At 29.3% G+C, this 17512-nt stretch overlaps 1 protein-coding gene across 3 annotated transcripts; it reads right to left on the reverse strand.

Moving 5' to 3' along the window:
• Positions 1 to 5034: 5034 nt before the first annotated feature.
• On the reverse strand, positions 5035 to 17011 carry LOC145190844 (uncharacterized). Of its 3 annotated transcripts, XR_016444808.1 has the most exons (20): positions 16769 to 17011; positions 16112 to 16188; positions 15868 to 15944; positions 15623 to 15694; positions 15258 to 15388; positions 14661 to 14742; positions 14266 to 14443; positions 11342 to 11454; positions 10842 to 10912; positions 10357 to 10533; positions 8205 to 8261; positions 7997 to 8099; positions 7368 to 7439; positions 7074 to 7274; positions 6724 to 6874; positions 6345 to 6490; positions 6084 to 6165; positions 5883 to 5982; positions 5298 to 5724; positions 5035 to 5125 (listed from the first exon to the last, which is right to left on the reverse strand). XR_016444808.1 is itself a non-coding variant. In XM_090066067.1 (19 exons), the coding sequence occupies exons 1-19, from the start codon at positions 16914 to 16916 to the stop codon at positions 5387 to 5389; spliced, it is 2376 nt and encodes a 791-aa protein (XP_089922193.1). In that variant the 5' UTR covers positions 16917 to 17011; the 3' UTR covers positions 5273 to 5386. The 3 variants fall into 3 exon arrangements, 2 of the variants coding, with proteins under 2 accessions (XP_089922193.1, XP_089922194.1); XM_090066067.1 differs by lacking the exon at positions 5035 to 5125 and having other exon boundaries at positions 5273 to 5724; XM_090066068.1 differs by lacking the exons at positions 5035 to 5125; positions 16769 to 17011 and adding an exon at positions 16426 to 16555 and having other exon boundaries at positions 5273 to 5724.
• Between the last annotated feature and the right edge of the window lie 501 nt (positions 17012 to 17512).

Here is a 17512-nt window from a genome sequence, read left to right on the forward strand (position 1 = left end):
TGCTCGCGGAGTCGCTTGTTTTTTGGGGCTGAGCCATTCTTTTCGCTGCTTCATATTGACGTAAAGGTACCATTTTTCATCGCCAGTGACAATGCGGTAAAGAAAACGCTGTTTGTGACCATGTGTTGAGCGATGACGAGCGAGCAAACCGCCGGCGATTGTGGAACGTTGATTTTTGTTGTTTTCGCTCAAAGTGTGTGGCACCCAAGCGCCGAGTTTCTGAACCTTGCCCATTGAGTGAAGGTGGTTCACCACAGTTTTTTGATCACAATCCATCTGCTCCGCCAATTCTCTGGTCGTTTGACGTGGATTTTCGTGAAGAAGTTGATTCAATCGCTCTTCGTCGAACTCAATTGGTCGACCGGTGTGTGATCCGTCCTTGAGGTCAAAATTCCCATTTTTGAAGCGCGAAAACCAACGGCGGGCGGTACTTTCAGGCATTGCTCCTTCTCCATACACAGCACAAATCTCACGAGCAGCTTCGGCGGCCTTAACACCTCGATTAAATGCAAAAAGCAAATGGTGTCGAAAATGCTCAGTTTTGTCCACTTGACATTCCATTTTAATGATCTGAAAATACACAAAAATAAAAAAAACTAACAAATCAAAACACACTATCTTGTAGAGCAAAACATTCTCTTTCAAACAACATAAAACATTTTGCCAATGCATTTTATTTCTGCGTGCATTTTTAAATTTGAAAAAAACGCTCATGAATTATTCCTCAACCCAATAATAACAATATTTTAATCTTTAAACTTATTTTAACAATTAAATGATAAAAAAAATATTTTAATTAAAAAATCTTATCGCATAAAACAATAATAACAATAAAACAAATATAATCGGCTAGGATGCACTATTTGAATTGGGGAAGCTCAGTTTAATTTGTTGTTATACAACAACCCAGCGCATGAAAGGGTTAAATGTAAATAGTTAGCATAATGCAAATTTAACATTTATTTGTTGATTAAGATTATGAAAAACCTTTTGAACTTTTCTACCAAATATTTGCGTAAGCTGCGTTCAACTTACCCTTGCGGCTCACTATTTTACCAATTAAGTTTTTTTTTCAATTTAGGTTGTGTGAATATAGCTCCATCTTTCCAAATTTTTACCTGTGGTAGCAACAACTGACATCTGTAGAACTTTAATACAATTTTTTGTGAAAAACTCTCATGAAAAAATGTAAGAAGAAATTCATAAACAATTTGTCAGGGCTCTTCACGCGAGTTTGGACTCTTCAGAGAAAGTCAAGACCCTTTATGTGTCCAGAAAGACAATTTACAACATCAAAAGTAGTCTGTTAAGTGAGGGTTATGTCAAAAGAAAGCCAAGAATGACAAACGTCTTAAATCATTGAGGCTTTAAAAAAGTAAGAAACTACTTTTGATTTTCAAGAAAAAAAACAACATAATTCTGTTTTCTGGATCAGGTCAACAACAGCAAGACAAATAAATGCATAACTACCTTAAAAGTTGAGAAAATCTCAGATGACATCAAACCCATCAGTCAGACAAAGCAGCCTAGCAAGTGTTTGGCTTGGTTGCCTCCAAAGGCCTCAAGATACTGCTTATATTTTTGCCTTCTAGCTTCAGAATAGAAGAGTACTTGGATAAGGTGTTTCGTCCTTATGATCTTCCTTGGGTTCAAACCAACTTTGGGGACGACCAAAATTATGTTCTGATGCAAGATGGAGGCCCCTGCCATACAGCAAACTCAATTCAAAACTGGCTACGAGAGAACATCAACTTCTGAGATAGTAATTTATGGCCTCCTAACTCACCAGACTTCTCAGAATCCTCTGGATTTCAGCATATGGACTTATGGTCAGGCTAGGGTTTGTCACAAACAGCATCCTAACCTGAATGATCTTCGCTGATTCATCATGGGATGACCTCTCTATTGAGTACATCAAGTATATTTGCAAGAGGTTTAGGCCTCGTTTAGAGGCGGTGACTAAAGCTGAGCTGCTACCTCTTTGCAATTTCTACAGCTTAACAGTTTTTAACCCTGCTAGTGAATAATTAGAGGGGGAAGAGAAAGAGAAACAAATCTAAACTTTTGCAATTATCTCGAGCATGGCTGATCCAAAGGATGTACCAATCGTAGATACGTTTATCTATGTGTGTGTAAATATACATCTTTTTTAATTTACTATTTAAATAAAATTTTACTTATTTTTGAGAATATTTGCTACTTTACAGCAATTAATATATATTTATTTCTTGTTATGACCATATAAGGAGAAGTGAGTTTTGTTAAGTAAGGGTAGTGATGTCTTCAGAACTGCGAAACGCAGTTAGCAAAACGACGGTAATTGTAACAATCTTTAGATAATTTATGTTAACAGCTGTATTTTATTTTGGCTTATAATATCTAGCGTATTACCAATTATATCAAATCTAACTTTACTAACAAAGTTTAAAATATTCACTGTGCCGTCAGGTCCAAAGTTGGTATTGAGAAGTTGTAGTCACGAGGTAGACTTATTCTGCAATATTTGCAGCGAATCTATCAAAATAAAAAATAAATTATTTGATTTAGCAAACAATTTGAAACATTATGAAGCCCATGCGACTTACTTTAAACTACTCATTCAAAGTCAAGATAAAAACTGGGCCCCTCATTTCTCATACTAACTGTATTAACACTTTGGAATGTAAGTAAACAAAATTCATCTTTTCAAACTTCACTTTTTATTTCGCTGCTTGTGATATTTTTGTTTATTTCAAGCTTGGTATCAGGAAGAAGAAATCTCTGAACGTTGTGGTGCTTAGAATATGGAGAGAATGCAGTAAACATGTTCAAAATTGCTATTTTTGTATCAGGCAGGCAAAAATCTCAAAAAGATTTTTATCCAGTTTTTTCTTCAACGTCCGCTCCATGCCATTTAATGAAAATTTTTCTATATCTTCTCATCCAGAATTGAACGTTTCTGAAGTGTCAAAAATTTAAGTGCCCTCTAAAATTGCGAGAAACTCGTGATCAAATTTTTGTGTGTGTGTAAACAACAGCTCTTCAACTCAAAAAACAAAAAAACTGAGAGAGTTGTACCAAAATTACAGCAGAATTTCTAGCTTCCCGGTTGAAACAGCGGAGTTTTCTCGAGAAAAATGTTTAAATAAGTGCTCAAAAGCATTATTGAAACATTTCCTTGCTCTTTCACTTAAGAAGATGGATTTTGTTAATGAAAAAAAAGGGGGAGTTAAAGAAAAAAACGAAACTTTATGCAAAAAAAAAGAAAATTTTGCTTTTGACTGATAGTTCTAAAAAAGCTTAAAAGCTGTTTTCTTTTCTTTTGTTTTTTTTTTTGTTCAGAAAGGAAATAAACACCCTTCTGTTCGTTTAATTCTCAAAGAAAGTTGCGAATGTGTGAAAGTAATACTGTTGCCTTTGGTTATGGGACTAGTAGACAGTGCATTATCCAACAGTACCTAAGACATAAACGGACTGAATTTGAAATAAAAAAACACAATGTATATGGAAAACACGTATCTATTCATCTATTGCATATAAAATTAGGAATTATCAAGCAATTCAGCACATTTAGTTAAGCGCAAAAAAATACCATACCTTTCAGTTTTTTTGAGATAAAATTAATGTTTATATTGATTCTTGAAGTATAAATACAAATAGCTAATTACTTTATGAACGATTTAAAATAGCAGTATTTATTTCCAAAATTTTAAACTTTGTAAATAAATTTAAAACTTGTAAACTTATACTTTTATGGAAAACCTGAACATTGATGTGTATAAAAATAAATACAGAAAAAATATGAAAACTGTATTTATTAATAATTATTATGAATGTAATTTTACAATTTTATCAATACAAATCTAGTAACTGCATGATCCTTCTGTCACAAAACAGACCTCCTTTGATTGGGCATTGATTAGATTGCTCGATGACACCTTTCAATAGGAATGCTATACAAAGTTTGTTGCACTGCAGCTCACAGTTCAACTTTATTGTTTGGTTTTGCATTTCTTAATCTTTGAATTGTTTCCAAAAACTTTCAATTGGATTGAAGTCCGAAGATTGCGCAGGGCTGTTATTATTTGTCTGGAGCCAAACTTGTGTGGTTTGGGCGGAGTGTTTTGGATCATTATCATTCTGAAATGTCCACAACAACGGCATATTCCACTCTGCCTAAGGCAACATAATATTTTTAAATATATTTATGTAAGTATCCTTAGACCTACGTTATACCATAAAAAAGAGCCCTACACTAAGGTATTACCGCCTCCATCTTTCACAGTCTTTTGAGTTTATAATGGGTTAAAAGATTTTTGGGATGTCTAACAAATCTTTTCCCATCGTTGTCAAATAACATAAACTTGCTTTCATCACTAAATAAAATGTTTTTCCACTTTAAAAAAAAACGAAGTAAAATTTTTTAATGAAAAGATAGCAACTGCAAGTTTTTTGTGTGATGTCATAAACATCAAGATTGCCAACATTTTGTATTGCTAGAGACTCATCACCATGTCAATCCCAGATGTGAACATAATATTTTTATTCTAATAAATTGAATGGATATAGTGCCTTTATTCTTTTTGCACTTAATTGTAAGTTATAGGTAAATGGTAGGTAATTGGGAAGTAAAAGAAAAAGCAAAAATAATTGACTAAAGAATGAAAGAAGTGAAGGCTGGGTTTAAGCTCATCACAAATATGCGCAAAAAAAGGTAGCGTCTCAACAAAATGACGCAAACAGCTGGGAGAGCATTTCTAAAATATAAAGGTTATTAACGATCGTTGATCCAATTCTTTTCAAAAGGTTGCACAAAATAAACTAGGTTGTTCTTTATGAACTTTCATGCAAAGATGCTATCAACCAAAAATGTACAAACGTAAGAGAGGCAGTAGCTTTGTCTTACTCCACTCATGATTTAACATGCCCCAACACAAGATACTTGTACAAAGCCCTTAGGTTGTTAGGAGCAAACAAGCTTTACCAGGGTATTTATTTGAGGAAGCTCAGGGGATCCGAAGCGATTAAAACTTCAAGGAATTCTTATTACAACTGTTTCTTTTCTTTTTTCTTTTCTTTTTTTCAAAAAAATCCCCGCTCTGGATATTTTTTTATTGTAGATGGCCCCAAATAAACCCTTGACATCCTAGTAAGGTAAAAGAGTTATAGAGTTATATCTGGGGAAAGGTGTTAAAAGATAACTCGACTAACAAATAACAAAAATGTCTTAGAAGTTAATAACGTGTCTTAGAAAGACACGTTATTAACTTCTACATTTACTGAATTTTATTCATACATTTACTGAATTTTATTCATACATTTACTGAATCACTTTGATGCTTTAAAACGATGTTTTAAAAGCGATTTCCTGCAAATTCAACACACGCATAAACTTCAGTTCAAATAACTACAGCTCGTCATAATACCTAAAGACATCATTTATATTTTCTTCGTCATTTGCATCTTCTTCTTCATTTAAATCTACCAAGATGTTGGTCTTAGGTGCACGGTGAAAAATGCTTAACCGTGAGCTAGACTCAACTAACCTGTCATTTGATTCAGCGCTTGTCGGGTTTTTGTTGGTATTTTTTATACCTTTCAAAGATGAATCAGAGAGATTAATATCCTCATCATCAATTATGTCACTATGTATGTCTTCAGTCTTTTTTACCCAGTCGTTTCGGTTAATCAAATGTGAGAAATCTATGCCTTCCCCTCCCTTCCAAGACATTGCAGGTAAGGTATCTAAAAAATGAAATGAAAATCTTCGGTTTTAATTTTTTTAAAAACAACTTTACACTTTTAAAGATTAGGTAAATTTAGACTTAAGATTATGCAAACTTATGAAACGTTAACTGATTCAAGAGAATTGTGTTAAACAAAACAAAAACAAAAAAACGCACGGGTTGCTGTATTTCTTTCTAGATCATTCAAACATTGATGGATCCAATATGAAATACTTGATATTGTCCGCTTCACATCTGAATATTCAAATATTTGATTCTAAAATCAATAAAAATAGCTATGATACTTGGCATAGAAAAAGCATCTTGGTAATTTGTCGCAAGTATATTGGTTCGCTTTTTTAAAACTATTTTACTTACTGAATCTTTCTTAAATAATATTAATGTTTCTTTTTGTTGAAGATTGTAACTGTGGTGAATTTTCTGTGCTATTTCATGTTCACTGAAATAAATACGTAAATACATACATACACACACACATACATACATACATACATACATACATACATACATACATACATACATACATACATACATACATACATACATACATACATACATACATACATACATACATACATACATACATATACATACATATATACATACAAAGACGCTTACATATTCATCCAAACTGTAGTGACATTATCGCTTCGTTTAGCCAGCTTTGCTAATAAAGATCTATCGCGATCTTGATTTCGAAATGAAATAAGTATCGGCTTTTTTATTGCTAAAATTCTCGGTAAATTTAGATGGGTTAATTCTTCCTGCACAAAAACAATTTTTTTGGAAAATTTAATTATATACAAAAAATAAAGAAAAATCTCAAGAGTAAGATTTTTAAAAAATAAATCAGTTCTTAAAAATAAGAGGGTCTTTGGTGTTGTTTGTTTATGCTTTTATTGATTTAAAATAATGAAGGGTCCTAGTTCTTTTACATTTAGCTGAATTTGCATTGACAGATTCGTTTTAAATTTTTAACTCTAAGAAAAATACTAACAACTTCATGTTTTCTCTGTTCTTCAATCCATGCTTTCAATTTTTCTGGTACAAATTCTGTAAATATTTTTATCCTACTCTGAACTTGGTTTGCATTGAGAGATATCAATGAAGGAACCTCTAGTGGTGTTTGTTGAAAAATCAGAGAGCTGCTAAAATTGATACATGTAATTAACACCATCAAATTCAAATATTAGATGAAACAAATCCAAAAGTGGAGAACCATCTTTCAATAGAAGCTGAGACAATCATTAATTCACATTCATAAGGTGACATTCATAACTATAGGATGTAGCTAATGAATAATTACTAATGAAATGTAACTAATGAACTAATGAAATAAGTTCTAACCTTGTGTTATTCTCCTTTAGTTTAAGAGCACCAATTCGAACTTTCCCATAAAATTCAAATGCTATTTCTTTAAATACAGACAAAATATGCGAATCAGTTTTTTCTGTAAAAACTCCCATTAAAAACATATCAGACATTTGGTTTGCAATCTCCTCCAACTGTCTTTTTTCATTTACAACTGGTAAAAAATCATCTTTCCAGCTAAAAGTAGAAGTCAATTTTACATTTACTTGCTTCTTCCATCATTTTATAGAATGTTAACTTACATATAGAGTTGTAAATGTGAATACTCACAGAGTTATATGGTGTTTCAACTCCTCTTTTTGCAGCATACCTTTATACAAAAAAGGTTTCTCAATACCATTCCTAAAAAACACAGTTGTAGTATTTTTAAAAATTCTTTTATGACAAGTATAACATATTGTTGAACAAAAATAAAAAATTTTATTAGTCTTCAGACATTGTAAATATCTTATCATTTAGTTTAGACCATTTTTAAATTTCATTACCTAAGCTTAGATTATTAGGTAAATAAAACTTGAAATAAATTTTTCTCTCTGGTTAACTTATAAATTTTTTAAATATCAAGAGACTGAAGAAAAGAATAGATATCTAAAGACTGAAGAGAAGAACAGATATCAAGAGACTGAAGAAAAGAATAAATATCAAAAGACTGAAGAAATAAATATCAAGACTAAAGAAAAAAACAAGAGTTTACTTAGTTCTTTACTTCGAAACTTCAAACTGAATGGGTCATGAAAATAGTATTTTTTATGTCAATTTGTAATATCAAAAAGTAAAAACCAACACAGTGAGTATTCAGCCTGCTATCAAAGTTTCAAAAGTCTTCAAATGATGAACCAATCATATCGATTCATAGCAAATTATAAATTCATAGTTCAAAATAATTTTGTAACATCTACCTGCAAACAATAATGCTGGGGTATGAATGAATTTGATTTTGTAAGCAAGGTGTAGGCCATGCAGAACAATCCAATTGAACTAAATTTATTTGATTTTCTTTCTCTAGAGAAAAATTAATTAAAGTCAAAAAAATATGAAAACAAGAAAAGTAAATCTAAAAATATGAAAACAAGAAAAATCTATGTTTTTAAATCAAATATTTTTTACTATATTCTTTTGCCAGTAGAGCATAGCTTTCTTCGAACATTTCATAGGCTGGATCCCCTATAAAATTTTATAACACTTTTTAATATTCAAAATAGTAAAACCGTTTTTTTACATATTAAAAGTTAAAAGTATTAGAAATATATAAAAAATATTTCTGTTTTGTTCAGAAAAAATAAAAAAAGCATAAAAGTACACATTCAGATATAAAAAGTAACTTATCAAGATAATAAAGTTATGAACACATTGCGTTCACAAAATATTTTATTTCAATTATTTAATCAAGCAATTACTATATTAACTATAAAATGTGTAACTAATAGCTATCAACTATACTACTATTTATCAAACAAAATAGTGAGATGAATTATAGATGCTGGCATTAATGGGAAGTTTTTGAAAGTAGCTTAAGTTCTTACACTGTATAAACAAAATATGTTAAAACTCTAGAGTATGCTCTTGGTCATTATTTGTAAAAGTTTCTGGAGGATGAGGTTATAACTACCATGAAACTGTTTGTTAACTAAAGAAGTTTTCTTCCAGTATGTAAACAAATGTAAAATGTGATGTATAGTAACAAATTTCCTTTTTATAATACTTCGTTTAATTCATTAGAAAACTTTTAATACACTATTTTACATCAACTTGTTTTAAAAAAAAAATTATTAAAACTAAAAATTAAAAAATATTAAATAGGCAAAAGAGCTACAGTTGTGAGGATGAACATGTAACAGAACCCTAAAACAATTTTGGTTCAGATTTGAGTTATTATAATTGCATGTCTGTGGTCAATCTTATAAAAATGGCATTTGTATTAGGTTATCTTCTAGCCAAGCAGGTTTTTGTTTTAAATATTTCTCAGTAGTTTAAAGGTTATCATTTTAATTTTTTTTTTGTATGGAATCAGAGAATGTATTTTGTTGTAAAGACAAGTAACAATTTGTATATTTGCAAAATTTTCTTTATTGTTATTTCTCAAACCATAATAAGAAAATGATTACAGAAAATCTCTCTGATGGTTCTCTGATGGCTGATGGCTTTTCTGTTTGTCTGCATATGCAATCCTCTCAAAGTGACCATCAGAAGAATGGAATTTAAGAGAAAAGAGAACTGTTCAGCAGTTAGATGTTAACAACTAAACATTTTTAAAAAACACAACAACATATTGTTTCCAATAAAGATTGATAGTAAAAATCAAACAATTTATCAAGATCTTCAGTACGTTTTCCCAAATACCATATTTTTCCCAAATACCATATTTTTCATTTTTTACAAGAATGTAGAAGATGTAATTAAGATCAAATGACTTGTAAGGGTTTCTTTAGATAGTAAAGGTTTGTTCTTTAAAGCAATTATGTTTTTAGTAGTAAAAAGAATTAAACTTACATCTAAAAAGTAATATCCAACGCTAAAACAAGTTGTTAAAAATTGTTGAAATAAAAAAAAAAAGATTGAAAACATTCCACAACTTTTAACCTTAGTTTAGTTATAATGAAGATAAATTTGATCTCAAAGATTTTTTTTTGCTTTTAATTAGAATTTTTTAAATGCACTAATTAACTTCTAATTAACTTCTACTTTACAGTTTGGGACAAAGCGCATCATTGGTAGAATTGAATATTAGTAATTTTTAAAGAAAAAGAAACACTAAAATTATATGAATAGCATTAGTCTTTTTGTATTTAGATCTGCTGCTTGATACATTTCAACAACTCCGCTGCAAGAACTTTACTTTTTAACTGGTGTTATTTTTGGATACTTGGCCTGTTTTTTTTTCACTAACCTCAAAGTAAATTTTATTATTATCATCAAAATAATTGTATTCATGTATTCTATTCTTAACATGTTTGTGAAAATACATGATAATATTGATGACAATTAAAACAAATCAAAATGTGTAAGTGGTGTGTTAGTTTTGTGGTTAAGTGCATTATATCTTTTAAGTTTGCAATAAACTTTCAGTAATGTTTTAAAACTGACATTGAAAGGCTATTGCAAACTTAAAAGATGTAAATAGAGTTGCAAGTTTAAAACTCATTGAATTTAAGATATTATCTAGGATGATTCCCATAATTATATATAAATACAAAAGAGGTATTAATTCAAAAAGTGGGTAATTTACACTACAAGATAAAAAGAATGCTATTTATCTTACATGGAACATAAAACAAAATCAGTAGCAATGAGCCAGGTTTAATCTCAATATTGCGAAGATATTTTTTTAGCTCATGCTCTGTTACTTTTAGTTGATTTTTATTCAAGCGAAGCATCTTGTTTTCCCTTACTAGAAATGAATCTTGTGCAATTTCATTATCTTCATGTTTCTTCTTAACTAAAAGAAAATGAAATGTATATTTTTTTATAAGTAAATATAATTTAAAAAAAAAAAAAAAAATCTCTACTTTTTCATGAGTAAAAGAAAAGGAAATGTATGTTTTTTTTTATAAGTAAAAAAAAAGGAAATTTATGCTTTTTTATAACCAAAAGAAAATGAAATGTATGAAATATCAGTTAAGTTAAAGAAAAGAATCATAAAACTTTACTGATGGAAGAATTTTACCTCAATGAAAAAATTTTAAGCTTTTTTGTTTCAATGGAATAACAAAATCTTATTTTTTTTTTCCATAGAAAAAATATTACTTGCTTCTCCTGGAGTTGGAACGCTAGGGTATTTAACAGGTTTTGGTCTTTCAGGTATCTTGGCTTTAGAGCTAAATTAGAGACAACCAGAGTTAAAATTAAATTAGATAAAAATTTGTTCAATACTTGACCAAAATAACAAACTGATTATCCTTAAACCTTTTCTTCAAATCATAGTATTAGCCCAGTAGTTATTGAAAAAAGTTTTTAAATTGTACACTATATAATTAAAACATATTAATAATATTATTAAATGTAAATCAATAAAGATTGTTAATTTTCTGCTGATTCTCAAAGTTCTGAAACATTCATTTTTTAAAAATCTCCAATACCAAACATAATCACAATGAAGATGATAATTTAAAAATATATTCAAAACCATTTTTAGTATTTATGATGTATTACAACTTCATAAAACTACTGTTAAAAAACAAGCAATTAAACACATATGAAAATAACATATTTTAGTCAGAGATTTGATATACTTTAACTGACATTACCTTTTGTTGTCATCACTCTCACTTTCACCTCTTCTCAGTTTTTCAATTTTTTTTAGTTCTAACTCTTTGAGCTCTTTAATTTCATCATCTTGCTTTTTTTTTCTTGAAACAATCTGGTATTTAATTAAAAAATTATATACACATATACATACACACATATACATACACACACATACATACATACATACATACATACATACATACATACATACATACATACATACACACATACATACATACATACATACATACATACATACATACATACATACATACATACATACATACATACATACATACATACATACATACATACATACATACATACATACATACATACATTAGGTTTATGACTTTTTAACTTTTTGTGAAATTAATAAATTACTGTGTCAGATAAACTTTAGCTCAAAGATAATGAAAATGGGTTTTATTCTGCTTTTGTTTTTAAAAAGGTCATGCACAACAATATATTTCTAAAATGGTATAGAAACAATAATTACAAGTGGTATGAATATATTTCTGTATCCTATTGGAACTTTCTTGAACCTCCTGGAACTTTAAGGAATTTTCTAGAATGATTTGGATACTTTTAGAAATCTCTGGAACTTTCTAGCGCTTTCTAGAAGTTAATGGAAATTAGCAAGATTTATGTATATAAGCTGTCTGATAGAGCAACACTAAGAATAATTGTTATTGTTTTAGTATTATTTTTATTCATAATGTCATATAAGAAAAGTGCTTCCACTACTGAAAAGAAATAAGATGATTTAGAGGAAGAATCTTGTACAATTTCATGTGTCACATAGGGAAAGAAGAACTGTTTCACTTGTAGAAAAATCATTGGAAAATAAACAGCAAGATATCACTCAAAGTCCAAGTTGTTGGTCACTATTTATTCCTGCGGAAACCCATCAAAGGTAGACGCAAATGCATAAAGCAAATTGAGAGAGAAGCAACAAGCTTATGGCAAAAGAAATTAAATTTTCCAAATTCAAATCATATATGCAAAGCTGGATCAAGTGTTAAAGACCTAGGATGTGAATCATAGGTCTTTCATCAAGTGTTAAAGACCTACGAACATCACAAAAAAAGATGGTGAATGGCTCTGTGCAAGGATAAAAGATTGCATAATTTTCAGAAAGTAAAGGACAGATTGGGTATACAACTGGGAAGGCTGCGAGTTCAAAAACTATCTATCTATCAAAAAGAAGAAAAATGTCTTTGGAGCCTAATGTAACAACAGCAACAGTATAACTGGAACTGGAACCAAATTAGCAGCATCTTCAAAGTTGCCAACCAGAAAAACAGCAATCATTTCTTGACAGTTATTTAAAGATGGGATCAATATTCAGAAACCTTTGCAATCTGGCATATTCAGATTTATTATTAGAGAAGCTGTTAAAAAATGAAAAGCACATTACATTTTGAAAACTGGTCACTACATTTTGATGGTAAATGTATTAATCACCAAGAATATCAAGTGTTAGTGTCGGAGGATGAACAAAGAGAAGTCAAGTTACAAGCACTAGATCTACTAAACGGAAAAGCAGATACTGTTGTCAAAAGCATAACAGCCATTCTCTGTGAATACAATTTGTGGAAGATGCTATGAATGTACCAGATGGAAAAGCAGATACTGTTGTCAAAAGCATAACAGCCATTCTCTGTGAATACAATTTGTGGAAGATGCTATGAATGTACCAGATGGAAAAGCAGATACTATTGTCAAAAGCATAACAGCCATTCTCTGTGAATACAATTTGTGGAAGATGCTATGAATGTACCAGATGGAAAAGCAGATACTGTTGTCAAAAGCATAACAGCCATTCTCTGTGAATACAACTTATGGAAGATGCTATGAATGTACCAGATGGAAAAGCAGATACTGTTGTCAAAGGCATAACAGCTGTTCATGATGAATACAGTTTATGGAAGAGTGTAAAGATGATTGTAGCGGACACTATAAATGTGAACACTGGAAGAAGAAATGGGATATCACTCAGTTACTAAGACCTTTATTCACAAGAACCAGGAAGAACCACTATTTATTGGTTGTCAACACCATGTCCTTGACTGAGTTCTTCGTGTAGTTTTGGATGAAGAACTTGGAGAAAATAACACATTATCAAACATCTGATATCCTTTTATTCTGGAACTTGTAAAGAACTATAAACAGCTCAGGATGAATTTCAAAAATGGTTGAGAAGTGATTACTGAAACAGCAGGATGGTATTGTGACATTAAATTTCTATTTTATTTAACATCAGTTTTCCAGTTTTTTGAAAAATCTGGAGTATTTCCTAAAGAGAAGTTTCAGAAAATATCAAACTTAAGTAATGTAAAATGGAATTCCTGAGCAATACTAGCTATTTTGGTATTCATACTTCTACTAGAGAGAAGAGACTCACTACTTGATATTTTTAAATTCATCTCTGGTCAAACCATTGGTTTACTGACCAAATGTACAATGCAGATGATTATCATAAGCTATGTACTAGTTTGCAGGTTCACAAGAAAAAATTAAACTCTGTGAAAAAATTTTTGAGTCAGGAACCATCACAGCTGGAAATACCCAAAACAGATTAGCATACAGAAAGGGCAATTAAGTGTCTTCAAGAACCTTTTGATGTCTGTTAAAAGAAAGAGAACCTTCAGTTTAGATTTATTTTGACTAACAAAACATAAGAACTGTATACTATGCTTTAACTAGACTAAATACCTCACTTTCTTTTTTATTTTATGCAGTAGCTTTTCATTCTTATAGAAATGATATTTAAGCTTGTAATCTTATACTTATTTGTAATTTAGTGTCACACTGTAACAATTAACTGTTAAATGCATAAAAACAACATAAGAACTCTACATAACTACATAAGAACTTTTTCAACATGGGAATCAATATATATGAGAACACTCAAAAATACCTTTCCCATTGTTTTTTGAAGATCTTTTGAAACTTCTAGGGTTTTGATCACATTAATCAACTCTTTTGTATTTGTGTTTGCATAGTTAGAAATATTTATACTTTCAACTTTTTCATGAGGTTCAGCAACCAATGCATAATGAAACTCAACAAAGTAACCATATTTATTCAGCTTTTTTCTACATAAAAATTGATATTTAGTAAATATTTTTCTTTCAAAACTATTATAACAAATCTTTATATTATGAAACAACTAAACAATAGTTGTATAATAAGTTTCATTAATCCAATTAGGAGCTCATTAATGCAAAATATGTTTTTTACATATATTTAAACTTTCATATTAAATATCAGTTTATTTTTAGTTTAGTAATATTTAAAAGAATTGTTTCTTACCTATCAATTGATTTGATATCAACTATTACAAACGAGTATTCTTTACCTAACTCCATTGCTGCCTCAAGAAAGTGACGCAAATCTTAAAAAATGTATAGTTACATCAATATACACAAATATGTGTAATAAGATAGATACACACACATGTTTAAAGTAATTTAGATAAGCACATTATGTGTAATAATGTAAAATTATTGAATTTTAATCATTATTTCTTTATAAATCCAAAATTTATATTTAGTTTTTTTAGTTTATCTATTTTACACAATCTAAATTTAAGATTTTTTTATAAAAATAAAAGTTTGACTAATTTATTTTTTGATATTAACCTTCACAAAGCATTGAGAGGGTATTTGTGTAAAAGAACATTTTTAGTATCTTACAACTTAGTACACCATTTTAGTGTGAACAAAGAAATAGAGATTTCCATAGGCAGCAGTTAAGGTAGTTAGATAGAAGATGTTTACATATCAAAAAATCTATAAGCAAGTTTAAAATTTGTGTTCCCTTGAAAAAATCTACAAAGCTCAAAAGTACAAAATAAAAGAAATTCCAAAGAACATAACTAAGAAAACAGTTTTAAAAGTAATTACTTACGCTCCCCATTCAGCTTTTGAAAAGCACCAGTTATTACATTAAATACTTTTCTGGACATGTCAATAATCTCTTGAGCTTTACTCATGGTTGAACAATATACAAGATTTTCATAGTTAGCAGATGCAACAAAGCTAGAATATTTAACACAACATATTCTTATTCTATTACACAACTAAGTGTATATATTAAGTCTATATATTAGGTTAAACAAAAAAAAAAGTGAGCTGTTTATTATTTTTTATTTGCTGAAAGCATAAAGTAAGGAAATAAGAAACACTTTATATTTCAATTAGAAACTTAACAAAAGAAAAAAATAAAACATGTCATTTTCATATACAAAAAACACATAAGAATTCTTCACATACAAAAGTATTTCATTGATGGCTCTGTCTGTTCCATTTAATTCAGCCTGAGTCAAAAGTTTTTCTTCTCCGTGTCTTTTAAAATAAAAAAGCTAAATGATCACTTAACTATTTTGTAAGATTTTGAAAGAGAACAGCTACCTACTTGTTAAAGTAGGAAGTGATATTTAACTGTGCAAAATATTGAAACTGCTGCTTTTAAAAAAACTTTAAAATCAAAAAGTAAGACAAACTCAATTGTCTCCTACTTGTAAACATAAATCAAAGGTTCTTTTCCCAGTAGCTTACATTTCTTGTTAAGATCTCTTCTTAAGTTACAATTAACCTTTAAAAATGACAAAGAAATTCCATTATTGACTAGAAACAACAAAAAAATAATAGTAATAAAGTGAATAAAGCAAACATTTTTTAGTTAAAACAAAAAAAGTAGTTACATAAACTTTATATAGTAATATAATTTAATTAAAAATACTTCTAGTTATATATACTAACCTTTTTTAGCTTGATTTTATACTTATCGACATGATTGTAAGCATGAATAAGAAGATTTTCCACATCAGTTGAAACTACTAAAGGGTGTTACACACACACAAAAAAAAATGAATGTATGATAATTTAAAAATAAGTCTAAAAATAAAAATTTCTTATGTAAAAATTTTCATATTTCATATGTAAAGATTTTCATATTTCATATGTAAAGATTTTCATATTTCATATGTAAAGATTTCATATTTCATATGTAAAGATTTTCATATAAAAAGAAAATTTTGAACTCAGGAAAATTTTAAAAACAATTTTATTCAAACTTTTGTTCTTCACAATATCAGCATGTTGTTATCCCCGATGAAAACGAAAGTCTTTTGTAAATGTTGATTTTTAAACCGACCCTTATAAAAAATTGTTTCATATCAAGAATCAAGATTTTGTCAATTTTTTTTTTGAACCCTATTAGAAGCTTTCAATAAGTTTGTGCACGTGTACAAAATGTTAATGACATTGAATAGATGTAGATTAAATAGATCTTCGTTGTAATAATAATTTTAATTTATGTTAAGTAAGCTGGAGCAAATAACTTTTCCAGAAAAGGTATGTTGACATGTGACCTTTTCTAATTGAAAACGAAAAAAAAAAACGAATTATGGATCGTACAATCTTCTGACGAATATATCACAATAGATCCGTGCTTTTCCCACTTCTCTCCGTCATCGACAATAGGAATCTGATGACCGCGTTGGTATGACAGTGCGCAATAATTCAAAACCGCCAAATTCAAAACTAAGGTCAAAGTACGGGACATTTTCCCCAATTATTTTTTTTAAAAAAACCTATTTATAAATAAAGCGTCTCAAAATGCTTAACCGTAGCGAAAACCGAAACCTGTAAAGCCTCGTTGAACGTCGTTAAAAGGCCTTTTGTGAGTTCTACTTGAAGCATTACTATTAATCTGCGCACTCGATAGAAACTATTTGAAATTGTATTTTCATGTTAATTTGAAATCGTATTTTCATGTTAAACATCGTTTAAAGTAGAATTGAAGAAAATCAATGAAAATTCTTCAATTAAAAATCAATTACCTTCTTTATTATATTGAAATATAAATAAATAGATATTGAAAGTTGTCATTCAAATTTGTCCTATGTTATCATATAATTATGTGCTTTAGCTTAAGCTATTTAAATAATTTTTCAGTTGATGATTATTTGATAATATGTCAGAGTTAATCTATTACTGTTTTTTCTTCCTTTAAGTCAAATTCAAATAATTATTGTATACATGTGATGCCTTAGGGTCACATGTATACAATAATTGACCTTAAAACTGATTGCAACTTAAAGAGAAAAGTGACAAGACCACAAACAATCGAATGACTTCTAAGGAAATTAAATTGACACA

The sequence above is a fragment of the Hydra viridissima genome, unplaced genomic scaffold (genome assembly GCF_058129835.1).
Source record: "Hydra viridissima isolate aposymbiotic clone 2 unplaced genomic scaffold, HvirCarnegie_v1 scaffold_11, whole genome shotgun sequence".
Classification (NCBI taxonomy): domain Eukaryota; kingdom Metazoa; phylum Cnidaria; class Hydrozoa; order Anthoathecata; family Hydridae; genus Hydra; species Hydra viridissima.

Excerpts from the sequence above, each read along its gene's own strand:
- LOC145190844 (XM_090066067.1), bottom strand. The coding sequence starts at position 16,916 with ATGTCCCGTACTTTGACCTTAGTTTTGAATTTGGCGGTTTTGAATTAT. Across the intron at positions 14,743-15,257 it reads TCAAAAGCTGAATGGGGAGC|ATTTGCGTCACTTTCTTGAG; the intron begins GTAAGTAATTAC and ends ACATTTTTTAAG. Across the intron at positions 11,455-14,265 it reads TTCAAAAAACAATGGGAAAG|ATTGTTTCAAGAAAAAAAAA; the intron begins GTATTTTTGAGT and ends ATTAAATACCAG.